The sequence below is a fragment of the Trichoderma virens genome (assembly GCF_000170995.1).
Source record: "Trichoderma virens Gv29-8 chromosome Unknown TRIVIscaffold_6, whole genome shotgun sequence".
In the NCBI taxonomy this organism is placed as follows: Eukaryota; Fungi; Ascomycota; class Sordariomycetes; order Hypocreales; family Hypocreaceae; genus Trichoderma; species Trichoderma virens.
The window spans coordinates 459,656-480,349 of record NW_014013743.1 but is presented as its reverse complement, the minus strand read 5'-3'; the positions used below and the strand labels follow the sequence as shown (position 1 = coordinate 480,349).

The window sequence follows — 20,694 nt, the reverse complement described above, 5'->3', positions numbered from 1 at the left end:
TGGTCTCGGAAGCTACTTGCCGTTGAACAAACTCATGTTCAATTGCGGTATATTTCTTCCAGTAAAAGGCGGGGTTTGCATGGCCAGTGTCTTCTAGGTACATTATGTGGCAGGGGGGCCTTGTCATTTCCTGAGTTCCGTCTTCTGTTGCGACGAACCTCTCTCCGGTCAACTATAAATCTCTTGCCGTCGTGCAATCAAGGTATGCGAAGTATACACAATACTTGTATACTTCAACAGCGAGAGGAGCCAACAAACAAGGCCCAATAGTGGTATTTACGCGAAGCAATGCGCCATTGCAGCTTGGTTGACGTGCTGGGCCATTGTACCTACATCCATGTAGCTACCTCTCTGCGCACAAAGTGAGGCGATCCGCTGTTGGTCAGACAATTCGTCTCTTGTGTACTTCATGTGTGCTGGAACACCCAGCCTTGGTTTGTCATTGGCTCACGTGTTGCCGGACAGCCATACAAATCCCATCGATAGTTGCATGCTACAGCCTGATGCTTGACTCTTTCGCCTGCATAGGTGCCCTCCATCAGCTCATCCCGTCATTCTCCTCAATTTAATCTTTGTTTTATCACTTGTAGCTTATATCGAACGTCACAACTAATAAAGCACTGCCCTTCGCAAAGCCTCGCGAAGAGGTACCGCACCCATGGATCCGCTCAGCATAACAGCCTCTGTCATTGCCATTGTGCAGTTGACAGCGGCGGTAGGATCGGGATTCCAGCGGCTAATGTCTCTGCGAGGTGCGTCCGACCAACTGCTGCAGGTCATGAACGAGGTTCGCCACACCTCCTGCTCGCTGCCTACAATTTGAGTGTGTGAATATGTTGACGGATTCTCTCTCCAGGTTACCGATCTTGAAGCCCTGGCCCGCGATATGCAGAGCATCTTACAGGAACGTGATGAGGCCTCCTCGTTAGATTCAGCGACACTCGCCACCCTACCAGGTCTATGTCAGCAGGTGACTGCCTTAATGCAAGAGCTGAAAGATATTGTGCAGGGCTGTCTCAAAGAAGAGATTACATCAACAGCAAGCTCTCTCAAGATCAAGAGGATCGCCTGGCTCCGTGCTGCGGATAAGATGAACACCATGCAGGCGAGGATACGCGCTATGCGGCTCCGATTGTCGTCAGCTCTGGCATCCATACAATCGTGCGGGCTCCTTCTCATCGTCCTCGGGGGAGCGAAGAGCAACAATATGCTGACTTTGCCACAGCCTAGACATGATTCGTGTACGTCTAGTCCTACAGAATCTCTCCCTTGCTCCAGGTCTCCAGGCAGGGGGTGGCAACAACTCCGATCACCTGTCTGATATTGCCAGGCGCTTTGAAAATATCGAGGGCATCCCTGAGCAGATACGACAGATTCTTGAAATCTTGAAGCCTACACCGCCGGCGAGCATGTCGGCAGGACTCACTCCTGTCGTCCCTAAAGGCCGTACCGCTGCCGAGGAGCTGGTAACACATCACATGTCCAAGGCTGTGAACCCGGGAACGCGCCTAGCTGTCAATGGGCAGACGATCCGCTTGACTTTTAACGCTTATTCTACACAGAGGCTCGCCCGCCCCTGTCCCTGCCGGTGTCACACTACGAAAGCGGCCCAAACTTCCAAATTGTTTCAGAAGGCAATTGGCCAGCTTTTTGTCGGTTACGCCGGCCAGGTCTCACATCTCAAAGAATGCAAGAAGTGTCCCTGCGTAAAGGCCAATGATGCCAAGGTCAACTTGACTTATTACTTTCCCTCATGGTTCGTCTCGAGGGCTGTAGAAGTCATCTTCCGGAGCTCCGAGCTTTATGGCCCATCCCTGAGCCTTCGGACTCACAGGGTCATCCCGGACGAATCGCCTCTATTCCATTTCGCGAAGTTGGGTATGATTCCCGAGATTCAGCTCCTCTTCCAAGATAAGATGGCGTCGCCGTTCGATATCAGCTCCAAGACGGGCAGATCAGCCTTGCATGTGCGTCCACCCCTTTAACACAGATGAAAATGGCGGGCATGACTGATTCTGTTCTCTAGTTTGCTGCTGATTGGGGTCAGGAAGAGATGTGCTCTTTTTTGATCAGGTTCGGCGCTGATGCCCACTATGAGGACAAGTACCTGATGTAAGTTCACACCACGCCAAGTCTACCTACATGTAGGTAGATTTGTGTATGTACGTTTCAATAACCAATTTCTTTACACTCATAGGTCTCCATTTGATATTGTATGGGAGAAACGAACGGAGCGTCGGCCCAAGACTGCTGCTGCCGCTTTTGGACTGGAGAATGACTCCTACGACATGGACCTACTGCTGAAGCGGGCACTTCGTCCTCTCCACCGCGCCGTCCTCGGCCTGTCGCCAGTTGATGTTGCCACTCAGCTCGAATCTTCGTGGCTGGAAGTCAATAAACAGGATTACTGGGGCCGTGTACCACTCTCCTGGGCTGCAGGTCGCGGAGATGTGGCTGCTGTCGAGCTTTTGATACAATGGGAGGCAAATGTCGCAATCCCAGACAAGGGCGGTTGGACATGCCTTCACCATGCTGCAAGAGCGGAAGATTCAAGTTGCATACAGGCGCTCATTGAAGCCGGCGCGCCAATAAACATAAAAAATAACAGAGGTAACACACCTCTGGCCGTGGCATGCAGCTACCGGGACAGTCCAGAGCATGTTCTACCTTTCATCCAAGGCGGAGCCGACCTGGCATCGCCCATGAAGGATGGCTTCACACCGTTGGCCATCTGTGCAAAGCACAACCACGTCTTTTGTGCGAAAGCGCTTGTGGATCACGGTGCAAGCGTCGACGGCATAGAAAACGGCATGGCGTTCCCAATTTCAGTAGCAGCAAGCTATAATTCCCATGAGACCCTCTTGTGGCTTCTGTCGCTGGGCAAGAATCACTCGCGTCTCGACCATAACCGCTGGTCCCTTTTACATCACGTCGCCCTCTTAGCTGACAAGGAGACGATGGAGATTCTCACAGAGGCACACCTCTTTGCCCTCGACCCGGAGCTCGAGTCCATTGATGGTATGAAACCGCGCGACATCTTTCTTAACCAGAGGAAACTGAGCCTCAACGAAAGCCCAGCGATGTACCTGGAATCGAAGGTGGCGTTTGAAGCTCTCCTGGATTCTATTGACCAACGCTATATTTCAACTAGCACAAGCCCGAGTTCTCTCAATGAGGACTGGTATGATGCGCTTGACAAGATGGAGCTTGGTGACACGGTCGCCTCAATCAAGGAGGCAACAGTCGAGATTTTGGAGGTTGCTAATTAATAAGTATATGGATGTACCAGCTCTCGCAGCTTACTGAACCGTTTGTAATGTTTAAGCTAAATTTGCATGAGTGCATGCATTAAATGTAGGTGAGACTGAATAGTTCAGTATCACCATATGTAGCGACCATAAGAAGAATACACACATGTATATAGTGAGGGATCGGCAGCATAAGGGATAGCCAGGATCAATCCGCCACTAGGTAAGGAAAATGTTAACAATCTCAAGGCGTTGAACAAGCTACGAGTGTCAAGAAAGATTAATATACAGGCACCGGCCAACTTCATTTTCACGGCCTAAATGAGGTCCTCTCTCAGGTAGTCACGAGTGTAAATAAGGGCCTTTGCTCTGTAGATGGCTTTAAAGCCCTCATGCAATCGGCAGATACCGTAACTATCCGCAAAGTCTTTACTATTTATCGATTACAGAATCGTCTCCGAGAAATCCGCCGCGGACGCGATGATGATGATTTCGATAATTTCGTAATCTGCACGGCAGATGAAGTTATAATGCGCAAGTCATTCTGAGGGGGTTGACTACGCCTTCTCAAATCTCACAACCTGTCCGATCCACCGATGAAAGTAATAAGAAAATAGCAAACTGAAGAACGGAGGACTGATTTAGGTTTTTTTAATGGCAGGGTAGCATGGGAAATATTAACGACATCAGGACAGGTCAACACTAATAATGAGCTCATCATATGCCTTCCTCATGTTAAATGCACTACTATATGGGTAGTGTGTTGCCTAATACAGTAATATAGTTCATGAGTACATTAACTTCACCACACAAGGCATTAACAGTATACGTAGCATACAACGTGAATGTAGAATTAATGTATTGCGGATCCTTGATACGCCTTGCCCTAATACTAGGGGTGTTGGTTATCGAACAAAAGGATATCGGGAACGGAATATTTAAGGATTTCCTTCCTTGACACCAAAACGCCCATGGAATAACTATTACCGGCTGTGATCAGCTGTGTCTCAATGTCATACGCGAATTCCCTCCAACTCCGAATGCGAACCGTGTACTCGTTTGTATTGTGGCTTTCTTCATCAAGCATTAGCACCTTACGGGATGACTAAAGAGTACACTGTCTCGGCGACTGATGCCAAGCCAGGAACTGAAGGAGGTGGTCATACATCGCTTGCTTTCCCGCTTGTTAACATAACAAACAGTCTAGACAACAACAACAAGCTGTACCAAGAGCTAGGCCTCCAAGAAGACCACTTGTTGTTCCCCCAGAAGGCCGGTTTCCGTAGTAGCCTTGAGGAGGTGGGTATTGGCCTTGAGGGTACTGGCCTTGAGGGTATTGGGGGTATTGAGAGTATTGAGGATATTGGCCTTGCAGATATTGGCCTGGTGGGTATTGTCCCTGACCAGGATAAGGGCCTTGTTGCTGGTTATAATAGCCCATTTGCGGGCCAGGCTGATAATATGCCTGTTGACCTTGCGGCCCCTGGATGCCTTCCTGATAGTTACTTGACTGGCCGCCTTGTTGGTAACCTCCATATCCTCCGTAGGTGGGTTTAGGTGTCTGGGGCTCTCCGTAAGCTGGGGGGCGATCACCTTGGTTGGTATTCTTGGCGGCCATGATTTATTCTTTCTAGATGCTACTGCGAATCGCCAGAACAACGAGAGAAACCAGGTCAAAAAAGAATGAACAAGGTATCAAGATACAACCACCGAACGGCGGCCAAGAGAAGATAAACAGAGAGGCAGTGAGGGGAATTGCAAGGGAAAGCTGGGCAGCGTGTGATCAAAAACCTTGGGCATTGGGGCGAACTTAACGCTCTCACTCATGGGCCGCTTTCTGGGCATTACGCACACCAACGACGGGCGCCACACTGGATTACGACAAACCTTCGGGCATTCGGCGTGAATGGAGGGACGATTCCGGGGCATGGCGCATCTTAGTCTTTGAGACGGGAGAACTCCATAGCGATTACGAAGTACTTTGGCAGCAGAGAGCAGCCACAGGCTTGGAAGTCTACTGCTTCTCTCGGCGCCATCAGCCACAATCTTTGTCTGGAGCCGGAGTATAAAAGATGGCGGAGGCTGCGCTGTAGGTGTGTTTGGGTGCGTTTAGGTGCGTCTAGGTGCGTTTAGGTGCGATAAGATACACATCACGTGAGGAAGCTCACAGCCACATGTGGCTGCTCCACCAGAAATTGCAAACCGCACCAAATGTTGAGAAATTCGCTGGATTGTTTCGACGGCACACCCCACGCTCACAATCAGCCCTTGTAGAATCGCGTCGCTGGACACACTGCAGGGCAGGTTGCTTTTTTGAATCGACGAATTTGGTGCTACACAGCAGGCAGGAATCATGGCTACCACCGCGCCGCCCAAGGCCAAGTGAGTGGCCTCGTCTCTATCTTGGGAACTTTTCTTTGCCACGGCTCGCTAACCCCACCACTGCAAAAACAGGCACGACTGGGCCGACGACGACGACATCGAGGAGACCTCCTCCGACCTGCCGCCTCCCCAGACCATCTCTAATAAAGATGGTACCAAGACCATCATCACATTCCGATACAACGATCAGGGCCAGAAAGTAAAGACGACTCGCCGGATCCGCTATGTCACCCAGACCGAGACAGTCAACCCCCGCGTCGCCAACCGGAAAACGTGGGCCAAGTTCGGTCTGAGCGCCAAAGATCCCGCGGGACCTGCCCCCGATACCACCTCCGTCGGCGAGAACATCATCTTCCGACCCAGCGTCTCCTGGCGCAAGGATGCCAAGGAGGAGGGCGCTGACGCGAACGCCCAGGCCATGAAGGACAAGCTCAAGGACAAGAAGGTCAAGTGCCGTATCTGCAATGGCGAGCACTTTACAGCCAGATGTCCCTACAAGGACACCATGGCGCCTGTTGGAGAAACGAGCGGCGCGGATGCGCCCGCCGGTATGGCAGAGGATCTCTCAGCTGCCACCGGTGCTGCCGGGTCTGGGAAGAAGGGCTCATACGTTCCGCCTGCTCTGCGTGGCGACCGTGGAGGAGCTGGAGAGCGCATGGGAGGATCAAAATACGGCGAGAGAGACGACTTTGCGACACTGCGTGTCACCAACGTATGCTTGCCACTTGAGCCCCCTAATCAGACATGTCATTTGCTAACCATCATGTTTCTTCCAAATAGGTCTCAGAGATGGCAGAGGAATCAGAACTGCGCGATATGTTCGAGCGTTTCGGCCGTGTCACCAGAGTCTTCCTTGCCAAGGACCGGGAAACTGGTATGGCCAAGGGTTTCGCCTTCATCAGCTTCGCAGATCACAGCGACGCCGTCACGGCATGCAACAAGATGGACGGATTTGGTTTCAAGCATCTTATTCTCAGGGTGGAGTTTGCCAAGAAGGCTCAGTAAAACAACAAAAGCCCTTGTTTTCTCTTGTTGCGGGATGGTTAGGAAGATATGGTAATGCATTTGCTATGACTATTTGCTGAATAGCTGAAATTGGCCTCTTCTTGTTGTATCTTCTTGGGCGTCTCGTGAGTGTCATACTTGCACCCATATGTCTGTGCTCTCTTGACTGTAGCACCATCGTGTACTCCGTAGACCACTGTGCAATCAAGACTTGTCCGTACAGTAGAGTTGCTATGAGGAACTGTCTGTAAACAAAACTCTCTGTATCTGTGGCGTTGGCAGACAGTTCATCAGTTGAACTCTCTTCTGACTGTAGCTAGCTGTAGGTCAAAGTTTCAGAGTGATACGCCGTAACTGACGAATTACAGCTTCGAATAAGGAAGTATCTGTAAACAAAGGCTGGCTGATATAATGTATAGCAATATGCTCTTGGACATCCATTCATCCATTCATAAAAATAGCAAACAGAGCTTATCCAAGGAGCATCTCTCCGCGCCTCTCTCCCAATAAGATGCAGTTCTAAATCTCGCTTGTGTGGTGAGAAGCCCTCCGTAGTGGGGCGTCCATCTGTTGGGCAAATGTGGGGTACTCACTCCAATCGAACAGCGTATCGCGGGCCAGGATTGCGACTTTCACATGTCTGACTTTTGGTTTCAAGACTTTTTTAGCTGCATTCGTCATTTTGCTGGAGAAGTGGACAGGGCTGGCCTGAACCTTGGCAGCTCATAGAAATCACGTCGTTGTTGTTGCGCTCTCACAGCATCCAGCGATTTTATGTATTGATGTATTTTTCCCCTGTTGATCACATTAACTGCTATTCCTGCCTCTCACCCTTTTATCATCAATGACGGCACAGCAATTCAATGTCATAGCACTGCCTCTCCCCCCCTTAGGCTCGTATTTGGAACTAATACCAATGCCTGCTTTAGCCGACAAACAGCGATTGCGTTAGGGGGCTACCAACGATTCCAGTGGGCGCTCCCCACTATTGACATCAACTGGGCAGCCGTTCTAGTGGTTAAGGTGTCTCTCCACACTGGCATGTTGCTCGGTAGCAACGGCGCCCCCTTCCCAGAGCTGGGCAGAGGTCACAAGACACCCAGAAGCTTCTTCGCCTCAGCCGCCGGCTTCTCGCTTTTCCACTCTCAACAACAGAAAAACAACCAAAAAACGGCCTTCAACAACGCCGTTTATATCGGTCTGCGTCGGCAAGCGTCAACCGCTTGTCGTATCAAAACACCACTGCTGGTCCGTGTGACACAAGGAATCTGCATACTCATCGGCCCTCGGATTGAACCTCTCTTGCGCTTCGATATTAGCCCGGAGATCAGCTCGCTTCTAGACTCCGGATTGGTGGCTCCGCCCTGCAATCAACGATCCCAGAAGGGGCCCTGCAGCCGTTTCTCAACAATCTGTCCTGTCGCCCGTGATTGGGCATTCCGAGTTCATGCAGAGGGCCAGCTAAATAGCCCACAAGCTCGCAATTACAGTCACCCTTCTGTTTCTTCACACTCTTGCTCCTCTCTGTCCTTCAACCTTTGTCAATTCCGGCCCACTCGGACGATCCTCAACTCCGTCCACCATGAGCACGGCCGCTGACGTCTCGGCAGGAGGTGCTGAGCTGCGGCACCGGCAGGTCTATGATGATTCGTCTGACGGAAGTGACAGCATCGACCCCGGTCGTACGGTGCCAATGAAACCTCTGGTCCCGGATGCCCAGGATGGTGACATTGGTAAGCCTAAGAAGACGTTTGGCCGTACACCAGATGGCACAGGTGAGTGAACCAGTCAAATCGCCCCGTCTTGGCTCACACAAGCCAGCCATGGAGCTGACCAGAGCCTCTCGATTTGGATAGTGTTCGTCGTGCCGACTACGCATGACATGGTTTCACAGCTGCTTGACCCGCGCCAGCCCAAGAACCTTTCAGACGCTGTCGTGTTGGCTATTCTGGCATTGCATATTCTAGCGGCTTATTTCCTCCCGGCCGGGTACAAGCGCCCCGTATTTGCAGCTGTTTTCCTGTTTTGGAGAGCTTCTTACAACGTTGGCATCGGCATCCTGCTCCACATCCAATCTCACCACCGGCGCCTCATCACCTGGGCCCAGCGATGGAAGCTATTCGAGCATCCGAGCACAGGCAACAATCCCCGTCCATGGCTCTACAATCTGCTGAAGCGAGAGCTTGAAGCCAAGATCCCTGAAGACTATGAGTTCGAGAAAGCTCCCGTTGAGTACAACACCTGGCTCGTCTTCCGAAGGGTCGTTGACTTGATATTGATGTGTGATTTCGTGTCATACTGTCTGTTTGCAATCGTTTGTGGCCATACTCCCAAGGATGAGAGTATGCTCATCGGAAGCTCGCGCTGGCTCCTCGGCATTACACTAGTCGGATTCAATCTCTGGGTCAAGCTCGATGCCCACCGCGTCGTCAAGGATTTTGCTTGGTACTGGGGAGACTTCTTCTACCTCATCGACCAGGATCTCACATTCGATGGTGTTTTTGAGATGGCACCCCATCCCATGTATTCGATTGGCTATGCTGGATACTATGGCATATCGATGATGGCAGCTAGCTACGAGGTGCTCTTCATCTCTATCCTCGCCCATCTTGCCCAGTTTGCGTTTCTTGTGTCGGTGGAGAACCCTCATATTGACAAGATTTACAACCCTCCTGCCCCAAGAGAAAAGACTCAGACTCGAAGCCCAGTCAGTGCCAACGCCACCGTCGCTTTTGATCTTCCTGCAGATAATACGTTCATGCGGTCTGCTTCTATATCACAGAAGGATATGCCAGCACCTGTGCACAATCTCGTTGGTCTAAACAACATGGATCTCTTCCGAGTCCCCGACTGCGTTGTCGTTATTTTGCCACTCTACGTTGCAGCCCTCACTTTCGCAACACCAGAAACGTATATGTGGAAAGCAATTTTCGTCGCCCACGCACTTTTGTGGCGGATATGGTATCACGCTGGCTTGGGCTTCGTGTTGGATCGACAATCCAAATCAAAGATGTGGACTCGCCACTTTCTTAAATATGGTGAGAGTGCTGGCGAAGCCTGGCGCCAATGGAAAGGCATGTATCACATCAGCATGATCATGTGCAATACATCTTTCATCGCAGCTTGTTGGAAGATGTACAATCTGCCTGAAGACTGGGGCTACGGTTTGGTTCTTTTCAAGCACGTGCTTGGTGCTGGGTTGATTGCTCTGCAGCTGTGGACGGCTTTCAGTGTATATGATTCCCTCGGCGAATTTGGCTGGTTCTGCGGCGACTTCTTCTTTGACCACGAAGCCAAACTGACGTATACCTCCATCTATCGGTTTCTCAACAATCCTGAAAGGGTCTTTGGAACTGCTGGCATTTGGGGTGCCGCTCTCATCACTTGGAGCCGAGCCATATTTATCACTGCTCTGGTTACACAAATCCTAAACGTCATGGTCATCGCGTTCGTTGAACGACCTCACATGCAGAAGATCTATGGAAGAAGCATGCGAGAGGAGGCAGGTCTCACCAAATTCATCAAGCGATCACTGCCACCTCCGGTCAAAGTATTGCAGGAAAGCGTTGACAAAGTCCTGGACGACACATCGCACTTTGTGGAAGAGTTCCTGGACAGCGCCCGCCCCAAGTTTGCTTCTGGTGTCAAGACTATCGTCCGCGACACATCTGCTCTCTTCAATGTAGCACCTGCCCGCCTGACGATTACGAGAATTGCCCCCGACCTAGCAGGGCTGGATCCTAAGCAGTATTCACTCACCATTGAGGGAACACAGACTCTTCAATCAGCCATTGATGAGAGAGCTACTGGCAAAGAGAGCTTTTCGGGACGCTTCCCTAAGCTAATCAAGACTAAGACTTTTGAATATGGTGCCCCTCTACGAGTCAGGTGGCGAGCCCCCGCAAACCACAGCAAAGAAGACTGGATTGGCCTCTATATGGTAACGGATAATCGCCTTCGAGACACGACCGAGGTTTCATCTCTGGGAAGATGGACACCCACATGTACTGGCGTCTACGATGCTTCGATGGCAAATTCTAGCATTACTGTTAAGGAGCATGTCGTGGACAAAGCCGATCCCTCAGACCCTGATATGATGGAAGGCGAAGTCGTTTTCCAAGGAGACAAGCTGTGGTGGACACAAGGCGTCTTTGAGTTCAGATACCACCACGATGGACGGCACACGGTCATGAGCATCTCGGAACCTTTCGAAATCCGCATTAGTAAATTTGACGAAGAAGATGTCGAGGTCGATGTTGGCACCAAGGCCTTGTACGCCAAAGCTGTCGAGTCGGCTCTTCTGCCCATTATCCAAAACTGCCTGGACCGCGATGATGATATTGCGCCAGGTGCCGTGGACGAGAGCTTCGGTTGTCATGTGGAGCGGGATGGCAAATACGCCAAGAGAATTGTCTACGCTATCCGGGAGATGTTTGGTGTAGAGTTTGCACCGGCCGTCGTCCTTGCGGACCGGAGCGTGAGGAAATTGGCATGGAGAATCTGCAATGCCAAGGAAGTTTTGGTAAGTCATTTTGCTCATTTCACTAACAGCTGTAACAAGCTGACAATTTATTTCTCTAGGCACCATACAGTATGTCTCACTCGAAGGGCACGACAACACCAGCAAACGAAGAAATGCCCACGAAAATTTGATGAATATTTCAAATGCACGGAATACTTGATGTAAGGATTTAGATGGTGGCGCAAAATGGACGAAAACTATGATACCAAGAAAGGCGTCAGGATATGAGGGAAAGGGGATAGACACAACTAAATAAAGAAAATCAAATCTATAAAGCAGCAGTGAAGACGTACAGGGAATGTGATGGCGAGTGCTACCAGGTTGCTGGCCGTGCTTTGGATACCTTGCATGTACGATGCTTGAAGGAGCCGAGGCAACTAATACCCAGTGAATATTGGTGGGAATTTTTTCGACAATGGATATCGATAGGATGCTCTCAGCTGTCACCGCTCCCCCACAGAGTTGTGCCTTGCATGAGGACGGCTATGCGGATGCCTCCCGCCGAGGCGACATCCAAAGATGAATCGCTTGGTGGGGGTCAGTGGAGGGATGAGTTGTCTTTGCCTGAAGAATGCTTGTGCCCGGGAGTGATGAGGACGCAGAGTAGAAGTTAGGAAGTGATTCGACCAATGTCTTGATGTAGGGTACATGTACACTTGGAAGCCAATAGACGCCATGATGGATAATTCACCCACCTATACGAGTACGGAGAGAGGGCTTTGACTCTCTACAAGAAGCGAGTTGTCTTGTCAAGATCAATGCCAAGCAGTCTCGACTATGGCTTACACGGGAGCCGGGACAGGCGGTGCATTGAAGCGCTAGGGATGAGGCGGCAGTAGCGCTGAGGACAGGCCCGAATGCGGGATGCGGGACCGGCGGTGACCGGGGAAGAGGATGTTTTGGCTTTATTTTAGGTGTTGATAGTCTATATCTTGCGTGGAGATGTTGATAGTGGAGGGGAGTTGTTTCGTCTTGGCCCTAGATCCTGTGATGAATAGAGAAGTACCACATGGATACTAAGTGTACATGTACCAAGTGATGTTTGTGTTTTTACTATTCGGGGATCCTGACGGTTAGACATTCGAGTGGACATTCGAGACCAGCTGTCAAATGCTGGCATGACACATCTAGCTCCAGAAGCCCGAGCTGACTGACGGCTCGATTCCCATCTGTCGCCATCTGGCCCTGGATCGATTTGTCTGGCCTTCGATCCACACTCTCCGCAGCGGCTGACAGATTTAAGCCTGTATTCTTGGCAATATATAGTACCTAGTAGGTAGGGTTCAAGGTGTTACGTGACATGCCAACACCAACACCAGCCAACTTGCCCCCAAAATACTATACCTGCATACATCAACATGTTATCTATACAGTATTAGACAACACAAGATGCTTGTTAAAGAATAGATAGATGCCCCCCGTCCTTCACAAAAAGGGCGTCCCAGCTCCAGCCCCCCAAATATGAAAGCTCCCTCTCCCCCCACCTTGTCAGCGGCCTCGAGCTGGTTGATCCTCCTTCCCAGTTAGGCAGCCGATGTCACTGTAACAATCCCCATTCGTCATCAGGGGATTGCAGCAACGCTTTTTGGCCCTCGCGGATATTCCGTCGATGCCCTGGATTCTGCATGCAGCTGTCCTTTCAGCAGGCCGAGATCTGCGGTGTGAATCTGACAGTGTTGGGGTAATCAATGCTGTGAAATAATTGGTGGACTGTGTTGTAACCTCTGTGATCGCCCTGTCGTACCTTGTGGGCGCGGGCAGAAGCTCAATGCCGATCTTATAAATAGTGGCCTGGGGCGTGTCTCAGATTCTTCCTCCCTCTTCTTTTCTTTTTTTTCCTTGTTGCAAGCTCGCTTCAGTTCTGATCTTGTCCCCAATCCGTCTCTTGCACTCCCGTCTTGCCAATTGACCCCATCGTCTTACACAATGCCTCGCCGCAACAACCTCCAGAAGAGCCTGGCCGCAACGCTGCTGTGCGCCGGCAATCTTGCCTCCGCTGGCCTGGTCTACGTCTCTTCGTACTCCCAAACCGTCACGACGCTCAACTACACGCATGGCCAGAACACGGGCATCCAGAAGCTGAGCCCCGTTGCCGTGTCTCAGAGCTGCTCTGACAACCCTTCGTGGCTGACTCTGGACTCCCCCGACTCGATTCTTTACTGCATCAACGAGGGTCTGAACACGCCCAATGGTGCTCTGACTGCCTTCAGGACATCTCCTGGTGGCACTCTGCAGAAGCTTGGCCAAGTCAGCACCGCCAATGGCCCTGTGAGCGGCGTTGTGTTTGGTAACAACCGCCACGGCTTGGCTCTGGCTCACTAGTAAGTGGAATCGGCTGAGTTGGGACTGTTTAAATCAAACACAGAAGCTAACCATGCTTTCTTTGTAGTGGTGGCTCTGCTTTCACCACCTGGGATGTCTCGAACCCCGCCAAGCTGAAGCTCCTTCAAACCAAGACATACAAGCTGACTGGCACTCCCGCCCGCCCCGATCGGCAAGATGCGCCTCACCCTCACGAGGCGGTCCTCGACCCTACGGGCAAGTTCCTGCTTGTCCCCGATCTGGGCATGGATCTCATCCACCTTTACTCCTTCGACCCCAACACCTTGGCTCTCAAGGACATCACGCCTATCAGTGTCAAGCCCGGCTCAGGCCCTCGACATCTTGCTTTTGTCGTCAAGGGCAGCAAGACCTTTGCCTACCTCGTCACTGAGCTGGGCAACACCATCATTGGATACAATGTGACTTACCCCAATGGTCAGATCAAGTTCACTGAGATCTTCAACATCCCCAGCCACGGCCAGGGTCCAGCTGAGCCCAGCAGCTATGCCGCTGCCGAGGTTGTTGTTTCTGTAAGCCCAACGATTCCACACCAGGCATCCAAGAATCCAAGCTAATACACACTCTCAGCCCGACTCCAACTACCTCATCGTCTCCTCCCGCGCGGAGAACAGCACCATCATCCCCGACTTCGACAACCCTTCAACCACCATCCCCTCCGACCCTCTCATCAACTTCAAGATCGACGCGACCACTGGTCAACTCAAGCTCCTTCAAGTCGTTCCCGCCGGCGGCCAGTTCCCCCGCCAGTTCTCCATCAACAAGGAGGGCAACCTGCTCGCCGTTGGTCTGCAGGATGATGGCCGCGTCGTCTTTGTCGACCGCTGCCCCCAGACGGGCCTACTAGGAGACTTTGTGGCGTACGCGGATATCGCTGGTCAGATTACCTCGGCTGTCTTTGCGTAAATGGTGGCTCTCTTGGAGGCTTTGGTCGATTTAGATTGTTCGATTTTCGATGTGATGTAATGATGGAATGAGCTTTGTGTATATGACGAGTATCATGACTCACTGTATATAGCTTATGATGGAGCAAAAGAAATCCTATTATCCTATTATTTATTGTGCTTGAACAAGATAAAATCCGCGACGCCAACGATTTCATACAATATTTTGCTCAGAAAGGGCTTTGCGCTGCCACAATGTCCTATATATCTATCGTCCAATTAGTGTAACTATACCCACCCATCTCTTCCCAGCGTCTTCCACGCGTCTCGCTACAAAACATCCAAGTGGGTATTAGTCACGATTCCATTAATATTCCTGTGGCACGTGAAATGATGTTGCACTGCGACGTCTCTTGAGGATGCACGAGTGTGTCTGCATCAGTCGTGAAACTGCCTCGCCTGGAGGTGTCGGAAGCACTACTGCATATTCATGTAGACAGGCACAAGCGCATGCACGTAGGGTATGGCGCTATATAAATATCGATATTGATATTGGACATTATGTACACAAACTCTTGCGTGCAATGCCATTCCGGCGGCTAAAGAGGCTGCGTGATTCGGTCCGACCCACCAGCTGTTACTCGATTCTCGAGGTAATTGGTGAAGTTGTTAATTGCAATACAGCAGTTGTTTGGATAAATCAATATCGTCGTGCCTAGATGCAACCTGAACCCTTCACCGTTAGTATGGACTAAAGAGGCTTAGGGTTTTTGCGTTCCATATCTTGAGTTGGCTTTAGGGTTGGGAAGAATGCATGCCTGGCGGCGGCTTGGAGATTTTACCGTTTCTGGCAATGTACCTTGGGAATACCGTCACTGCCACCTCTTACACATTGCAGCTTGCAGGCCACTAATGCCCTCTCGCCTCTGCAAAGCCAATGGCCAGGAGAAGATTCCCAACTATGCCAAAACCAAGAGTCGCTCCTGATGCTCCCCATCATGGCAGGCCCCAATTTCCAGCAGCCAACCTTGACCTAAAACCCCGCGCCGTGGCTTCGGCACCGGGTCCAGGACGAGGCCGCAAAGGTACATGCTTTGTAGACTCCGGTGGAGGCAACGGGCCGGGCGAGCGACGCCGCAAGGGGGCCGAGCCGCAGACTAGCTTCCAGCCCGATGATTCGACGGCCCAATCTCCACGTGAGGGCATTGAGGGTGTCTCATGAGGAGCTGCAGGGAGGAGTCAGAGGCAGCCTGAGGAGAGAACTTGGTGTGAGGCAGAGAAACTGACAGGGGCAGAGAGTCAGGTCATGCTGCCGCTTTGCGGACAGGGAGGCTGCCGGCGCAGCCTAGAGAGAGTCACGAGCCGCCTGTCTGGTGAATGATTCGAGGAGGACATGCAGTCGAAATGCAGTCGAGATGCAGACAAGACCTGAGGTGCCTGGCAAAGACAGCACAGTGTGTTCATGCATGCCGCTTCGCATTTCCCATTTCCCACTCGCTTCAGCCAGAGTGTCTAGCGGCTTATGCAAGGTGAAGTGTGCGCTTCATTGCATGCATCTTGGGATTGGTGATAATGCAGGAAAAAGAAGCAAGGCACCTCTAGCAGGGTCCTAAAAGATTAAGGCTCTATGTATCTCGGTACTTACACCTACCAGGTTCCTACACCAAAATATTACGAGCCTCCAAGGGCAAGCACGGAATACCTTAGACTGGCAGGCAGCACCTTCCCATCGCTCCCCCCTCCAACCCCACACGTGATGTTTGTTGCGCCAGCCAGTTTTACGACAAGAATGCCAACCACCGCCATTTGATCTTCTTGATCTCCCCAGAAGCACGACTTTTTCTCTTTTGCTTCTGCTTTTTCGAATTCCCAGTCTGCCTGCGGTGTGCGGCTTTCCTCCCTTGCATTAAACTACCTAAACTATACAAGCTGTCTAACCCCAAGGTCTTCTAGGCCCCCAATTCTGTCACTTTCATCCCACTACTTTTTTTTTCTCCCCTCTTTTTGCGCAGCAAGCGCCGGCTTAGCTCTGCTGCATCCTTTGTTTGGTGCGTGTTTCGCAGACGCAGGTTCCGTGTCTCCGTTTCCAAAGGGGACGAGAATTCACGCTTCAACCGCCACGTCCTTCAAGCCTCTGGAGCGCCGGCTTATCTGGGGGCCTTGACTCCTCTTCCCCAGGCGCATCCTCTAGGCCAAAGTCCCCTTGCACTCCAAAAGCTGTGAGGGCGAAGGCGGGCCAGTGAAACACAAGCCCAAAGTCCTAGCAGCCCAATCTGCTACTGCGCAAGGCAGCATTTCTTTCCCTTGCCGCGGCTTTTTCTTCTTCTTCCTCTTCTCCTTCTCCTCTTCCCTTTAACCTTCTCCGTTTTACTACTCCCAGTCCTCTCTTGTGCTTCCATCTCCAATTCAGCACCTCTCCCCCCCCTTCCGTGTGCCTCTCTGGCGTCTTGTCCAACGCCGTTCTCGCAAAGGTGGTCATGCACGTTGTGACCCCTCAACTCCAATCAACGTATTGTGGGATGCTATAGTTGGTGCAGCGTGGACGTTCCTGACTGGCCCACGAGGCTGCGATCGCTCCTGCATAACCCGACTGCACCATCCTTTTTTTTCTAATCCCCCTCTCGCATCCCGCCCCTTGATAGAGCTCAAAAAGACCAAAGGGGGGACTCGTTGGACTGAGCGCCTGTTTCCTGCTCTGTCTTCTGAGTGCGCGTGTGTGCCTTAGTTCACACCCGTTTTTTCTTTCCCCGCCGCTGTGTTCGCGCGGTAGCCGAGTCAAACTCCAACGCTGCTGTCTACGGTGGTGAGCTGGTAGAGAGACAGAATAAGAATCACAGCAGGAGAACCAGACGCTGAATCAACACGCAAAAGCCATAACAGGTGGGCTGCTGTGGCTCTTCCCTCCATTTCTGACCCAGCAAGACAATATGCGGTTGGAATCAATCCGAGATCCTGGTACTGCTACCGTCCGCTCTGGACGACGAAAGCTCAGACCGGGCGAACCAAGCGATTGGAATCAGAAGGCCGACGATGCAGCTCCGCAGCCTCATACCCGTGGTACAGTCCAGATACAACGACGGCTGGACCTGGCAACAGCACCCTCACCACCGCAGCTGACGATGCGCAGACGGGAGCCCGGCAATTCCAAAGCTATAGATGCCACTGCAGCCATTCCTACTGTGCCTGCAACTGCTGCTGCTGCTGTTGCTGCCGCCGCTGCGGGTGGTGGCCGCTCCCCATGGCAACCAGGCCTTGGTAAACCGGGGCTTGCTAGAGCCGCTTCAGATGCCTATCGTCGCCCAAACGGCACATTGATGGACTCTTATGATGGGGAGGATGAGTCTGCCAACGAGCAGCAACCTGCGCGCCGTACGAGGAGGAACTCTTCACCTCCAAACCACCCTCGTCGCAGATTGATGCCTGGAGCGTATTCCGAACCCTCGACGCACAGATCAGCGAGCGTTTCATCGTATGGCGGTGATGAAGATGACGATCATGGCCTCGAGGTGGAAGAAGTACCACCCGACGGTTCGTCTCGTCATAGCAGACAGCGCCTGTCCAGCCGTGATGAGTACCTCGATTCCTCAAGTGATAGAAACCGCTATCGAAAGAGATTTACACCGCGGCGATATTATTCCGACGATGAGCGGGATTCTGACCATCCGCTTTCGGCCAGTGATGCGGCTACTACTTCACATACGCGAGAGTCCTCCAGGGTCCGCGAGAGAAGCGAGTCACCCCACAAGGCTCAGCGCTACCAGTTGACACATGTCATTGGGGGTTCGCGGCCACCTGTAGCATCGAGAAAAAGGTTTGTCCTCTTCACAAATATCCATCAGCCTTGTTTTTACGAGTCCAAGTTAACAAAGTTAGCTCCAACAATAAGTTGACTAGACGAGCTACATCAGTTGGGCGAGACGCCGTAGGGTACAGATCGGCAGAATCAGCCTACGAGGATCGAGATCCTCGAAGATCATTTACCATGCGGTCTGTTCGTAGCCTCAACGGCTCGACCTCTGGGCCCGCTCGTATCTTGGGAAACATTTTTGGTAATGCTGCTTCTGGGCCTGCTTCTGGGCCTGTTTCTAGACCTGTTTCTAGGCCCGCCTCCAGGTCGAGACCTTCATCGCCAGACAAGTTTTTCAAACTTGAAAAACAAGCCAAGCCGGAGAAAAGAAAAGGGTAAGACATGAACAAACTGTCTTTTGAAAAATGAAGTCTAACTTGAATAAGGGTTGAGTGTGTCATTTGCATGGAGGATACTCCGTCTTCAAAGGGAGCGGACCTCAAGTGCGGCCACCGAATGTGCAATGCCTGCATGAAGCGCAATTTTGAAATGTCGATTCATGATCCGCAACATATGCCCCCACGATGCTGCACAAAGAGTCACATCCCGCTCAAGCATGTCGATAAGCTGTTCGACAATGCTTTCAAGAGGACTTGGAACCGCAAGTTTGCTGAATATTCGACTGGGAACCGAGTCTATTGCCCATCAAAGCGTTGTGGTGAGTGGATTAAGCCGACCAGCTTCTATCGAGGCGAGGATGGTAGGAGAGTTGCTCGCTGTGGTCGTTGCAAGACCAAGGTTTGCCCAAAGTGCAGTGGAAAATGGCACAACTCTATCGAGTGTCCCCGTGACGAAGAAACGAACAAGTTCCTCGATCAAGCAAAGGAAGAGGGCTGGAAGAGATGTTATAAGTGCAAATCTATGGTCGAACTCAAGGAAGGATGTAACCATATGACCTGGTAAGTTGGCTCACATTTCTCTACACTCTCCCATCACGCAGATCCTTCTTTTGTTGCTAACACGGGATGGAAGTCGATGCGGAGCCGAATTTTGTATGATTTGTGGCACCAAATGGAAGGGCTGCAGCTGCCCATGGTTTAACTACGAGAATGGAAGTAATCCATGGGAGAATAACCAAGTTCAGGATTTAAACATCCCCACCGAAGACCTAAGGAAGATTCTCCGAGCTAACAGGCCGAATTCCATGGAAGAATTGCGATCTTACTCAAGGCCCACTTCCTCGATGCCTGCAACAAGGCAAAGACCTCAGAATTACGATGAGGAAATGCTCCTTCGTCGGTTCCAGGAGCGGCGTGATGCAGACTTTGGAAGGGGACTGCAGGTCTCAGATGAGCATGACGTTGAGTATGAAGATGATCGAGACCACGACCATGATCGTGACCGTGACCGTGACCGAAAGCGTGATCGAGATCGTGGTCGAGATCGAGATCGCGAGCGGGAACGAGAACGCGAGCGCGAGAACCCCTTTGCTCCCATCACGCCCGACGTAGATGAGGATGAGATGGATTTTGGACTCGGTGGCAGCAAGCATCACCCGATTGAGGATTATAGACGAACAAGCCTGCCGACCTTACCTACCACAGCCCCAGCCACGCAGCCGCTGCCGCCGTACGCCAGCTACGTTTCTGGGGTTAATCGTGCAAGAGGTCCGCAGCGCAGTGGTTCAATGGAGCAGCGTCTGGCTGATAGGTTGTCAGAGAACCGCCCAGGGCGCCGGTCGAGAGGGCCATCGCCTCCTCCAGCGCCAGCCATGCGGCCCCATGTACTACATCCGAGAGATGCTACCCTTGGCGGGCACGCTCCAGACATGGGAATCGGTATGGCTCTGGGCGCGATGGGGAGGGGCGCTATGCCACCCCCACCAGCAGCAGCCTATGCCCACGTGCCGGCAATGCCCTCGCCTGGACTGATGAGGCCGAACCCCTTTGCAGGAGACACGTACTACGATAACGCCTACACGACCACTCCAAGATCAGTTCATGAACCGTATTACTACGGAATGGACACTGCTGAAACTGAGCTTCCCTCTCCGCGGCGCAGATCACGACGTAGTGTGGAAGAGCGCGAGAGACCTAAGTCATCGACTTTGGCGGGATTGACGGGATACGGGCGAGGTGCGCATCGGGTATCCGAGTGGAGGAGTTTTGTTGAACCAGGAGTTCCTGACGGAGAATGACTTGTAATGTGAATAGGCAACTCACTGCCAGGTGAATGTTCCAAGTATGTAAGACTGAAATTGACTGGTTACTGAATACTTGGGAAGCTATCAATGTTCAGACCATTTCATGTATTTAAATATCTGTATGAAGAGGTATATCAATTTGATGGAGGCAGTCTATAACTTGTCTTTCATGAGCTCATGTACTTTATCTGTTTAAAAGGAGAAGATGGTGTTGTTGACGACAAGAGTGATGGAGACAAAATTCTGGCCGTGATTTACACAACTTTTCCTTGTCATTATTTGCCCCTCAACACCACGACTGATGCTAGAAAAAGATGTACATT

The 20,694-nt window shown here is 51.6% G+C and overlaps 7 protein-coding genes across 7 annotated transcripts; all 7 read left to right on the top strand.

Annotated features, from left to right (window-relative positions):
* Positions 1–658: 658 nt before the first annotated feature.
* On the top strand, positions 659–3,269 carry TRIVIDRAFT_200591 (ankyrin repeat protein; the record flags this gene model as incomplete). Its single annotated transcript, XM_014101010.1, has 6 exons — positions 659–787; positions 857–1,161; positions 1,226–1,967; positions 2,027–2,112; positions 2,153–2,158; positions 2,198–3,269. 6 exons carry the CDS (start codon positions 659–661, stop codon positions 3,267–3,269), a joined length of 2,340 nt encoding a protein of 779 aa, XP_013956485.1.
* A 1,080-nt stretch (positions 3,270–4,349) lies between these two features.
* Positions 4,350–4,935, top strand: TRIVIDRAFT_200590 (uncharacterized protein; the record flags this gene model as incomplete). The annotated part of the gene is made up of 2 exons (XM_014101009.1): positions 4,350–4,791; positions 4,883–4,935. 2 exons carry the CDS (start codon positions 4,350–4,352, stop codon positions 4,933–4,935), a joined length of 495 nt encoding a protein of 164 aa, XP_013956484.1.
* Positions 4,936–5,506: 571 nt separating this feature from the next.
* On the top strand, positions 5,507–6,742 carry TRIVIDRAFT_71507 (uncharacterized protein; the record flags this gene model as incomplete). Its single annotated transcript, XM_014101008.1, has 3 exons — positions 5,507–5,630; positions 5,703–6,342; positions 6,411–6,742. 3 exons carry the CDS (start codon positions 5,602–5,604, stop codon positions 6,633–6,635), a joined length of 894 nt encoding a protein of 297 aa, XP_013956483.1.
* Positions 6,743–8,217: 1,475 nt separating this feature from the next.
* Positions 8,218–11,439, top strand: TRIVIDRAFT_71510 (uncharacterized protein; the record flags this gene model as incomplete). Its single annotated transcript, XM_014101007.1, has 3 exons — positions 8,218–8,410; positions 8,492–11,157; positions 11,217–11,439. 3 exons carry the CDS (start codon positions 8,218–8,220, stop codon positions 11,286–11,288), a joined length of 2,931 nt encoding a protein of 976 aa, XP_013956482.1.
* A 1,644-nt stretch (positions 11,440–13,083) lies between these two features.
* On the top strand, positions 13,084–14,551 carry TRIVIDRAFT_78927 (uncharacterized protein; the record flags this gene model as incomplete). The annotated part of the gene is made up of 3 exons (XM_014101006.1): positions 13,084–13,478; positions 13,547–14,009; positions 14,068–14,551. 3 exons carry the CDS (start codon positions 13,084–13,086, stop codon positions 14,401–14,403), a joined length of 1,194 nt encoding a protein of 397 aa, XP_013956481.1.
* A 4,067-nt stretch (positions 14,552–18,618) lies between these two features.
* Positions 18,619–19,258, top strand: TRIVIDRAFT_119461 (uncharacterized protein; the record flags this gene model as incomplete). Its single annotated transcript, XM_014101005.1, has 2 exons — positions 18,619–19,127; positions 19,201–19,258. Coding segments are annotated over 2 exons (567 nt in total), but the record flags the coding sequence as incomplete, so codon positions are not given.
* Positions 19,259–19,624: 366 nt separating this feature from the next.
* Positions 19,625–20,528, top strand: TRIVIDRAFT_186372 (uncharacterized protein; the record flags this gene model as incomplete). Its single annotated transcript, XM_014101004.1, has 1 exon — positions 19,625–20,528. The coding sequence occupies one exon, from the start codon at positions 19,997–19,999 to the stop codon at positions 20,363–20,365; it is 369 nt and encodes a 122-aa protein (XP_013956479.1).
* Positions 20,529–20,694: the final 166 nt, after the last annotated feature.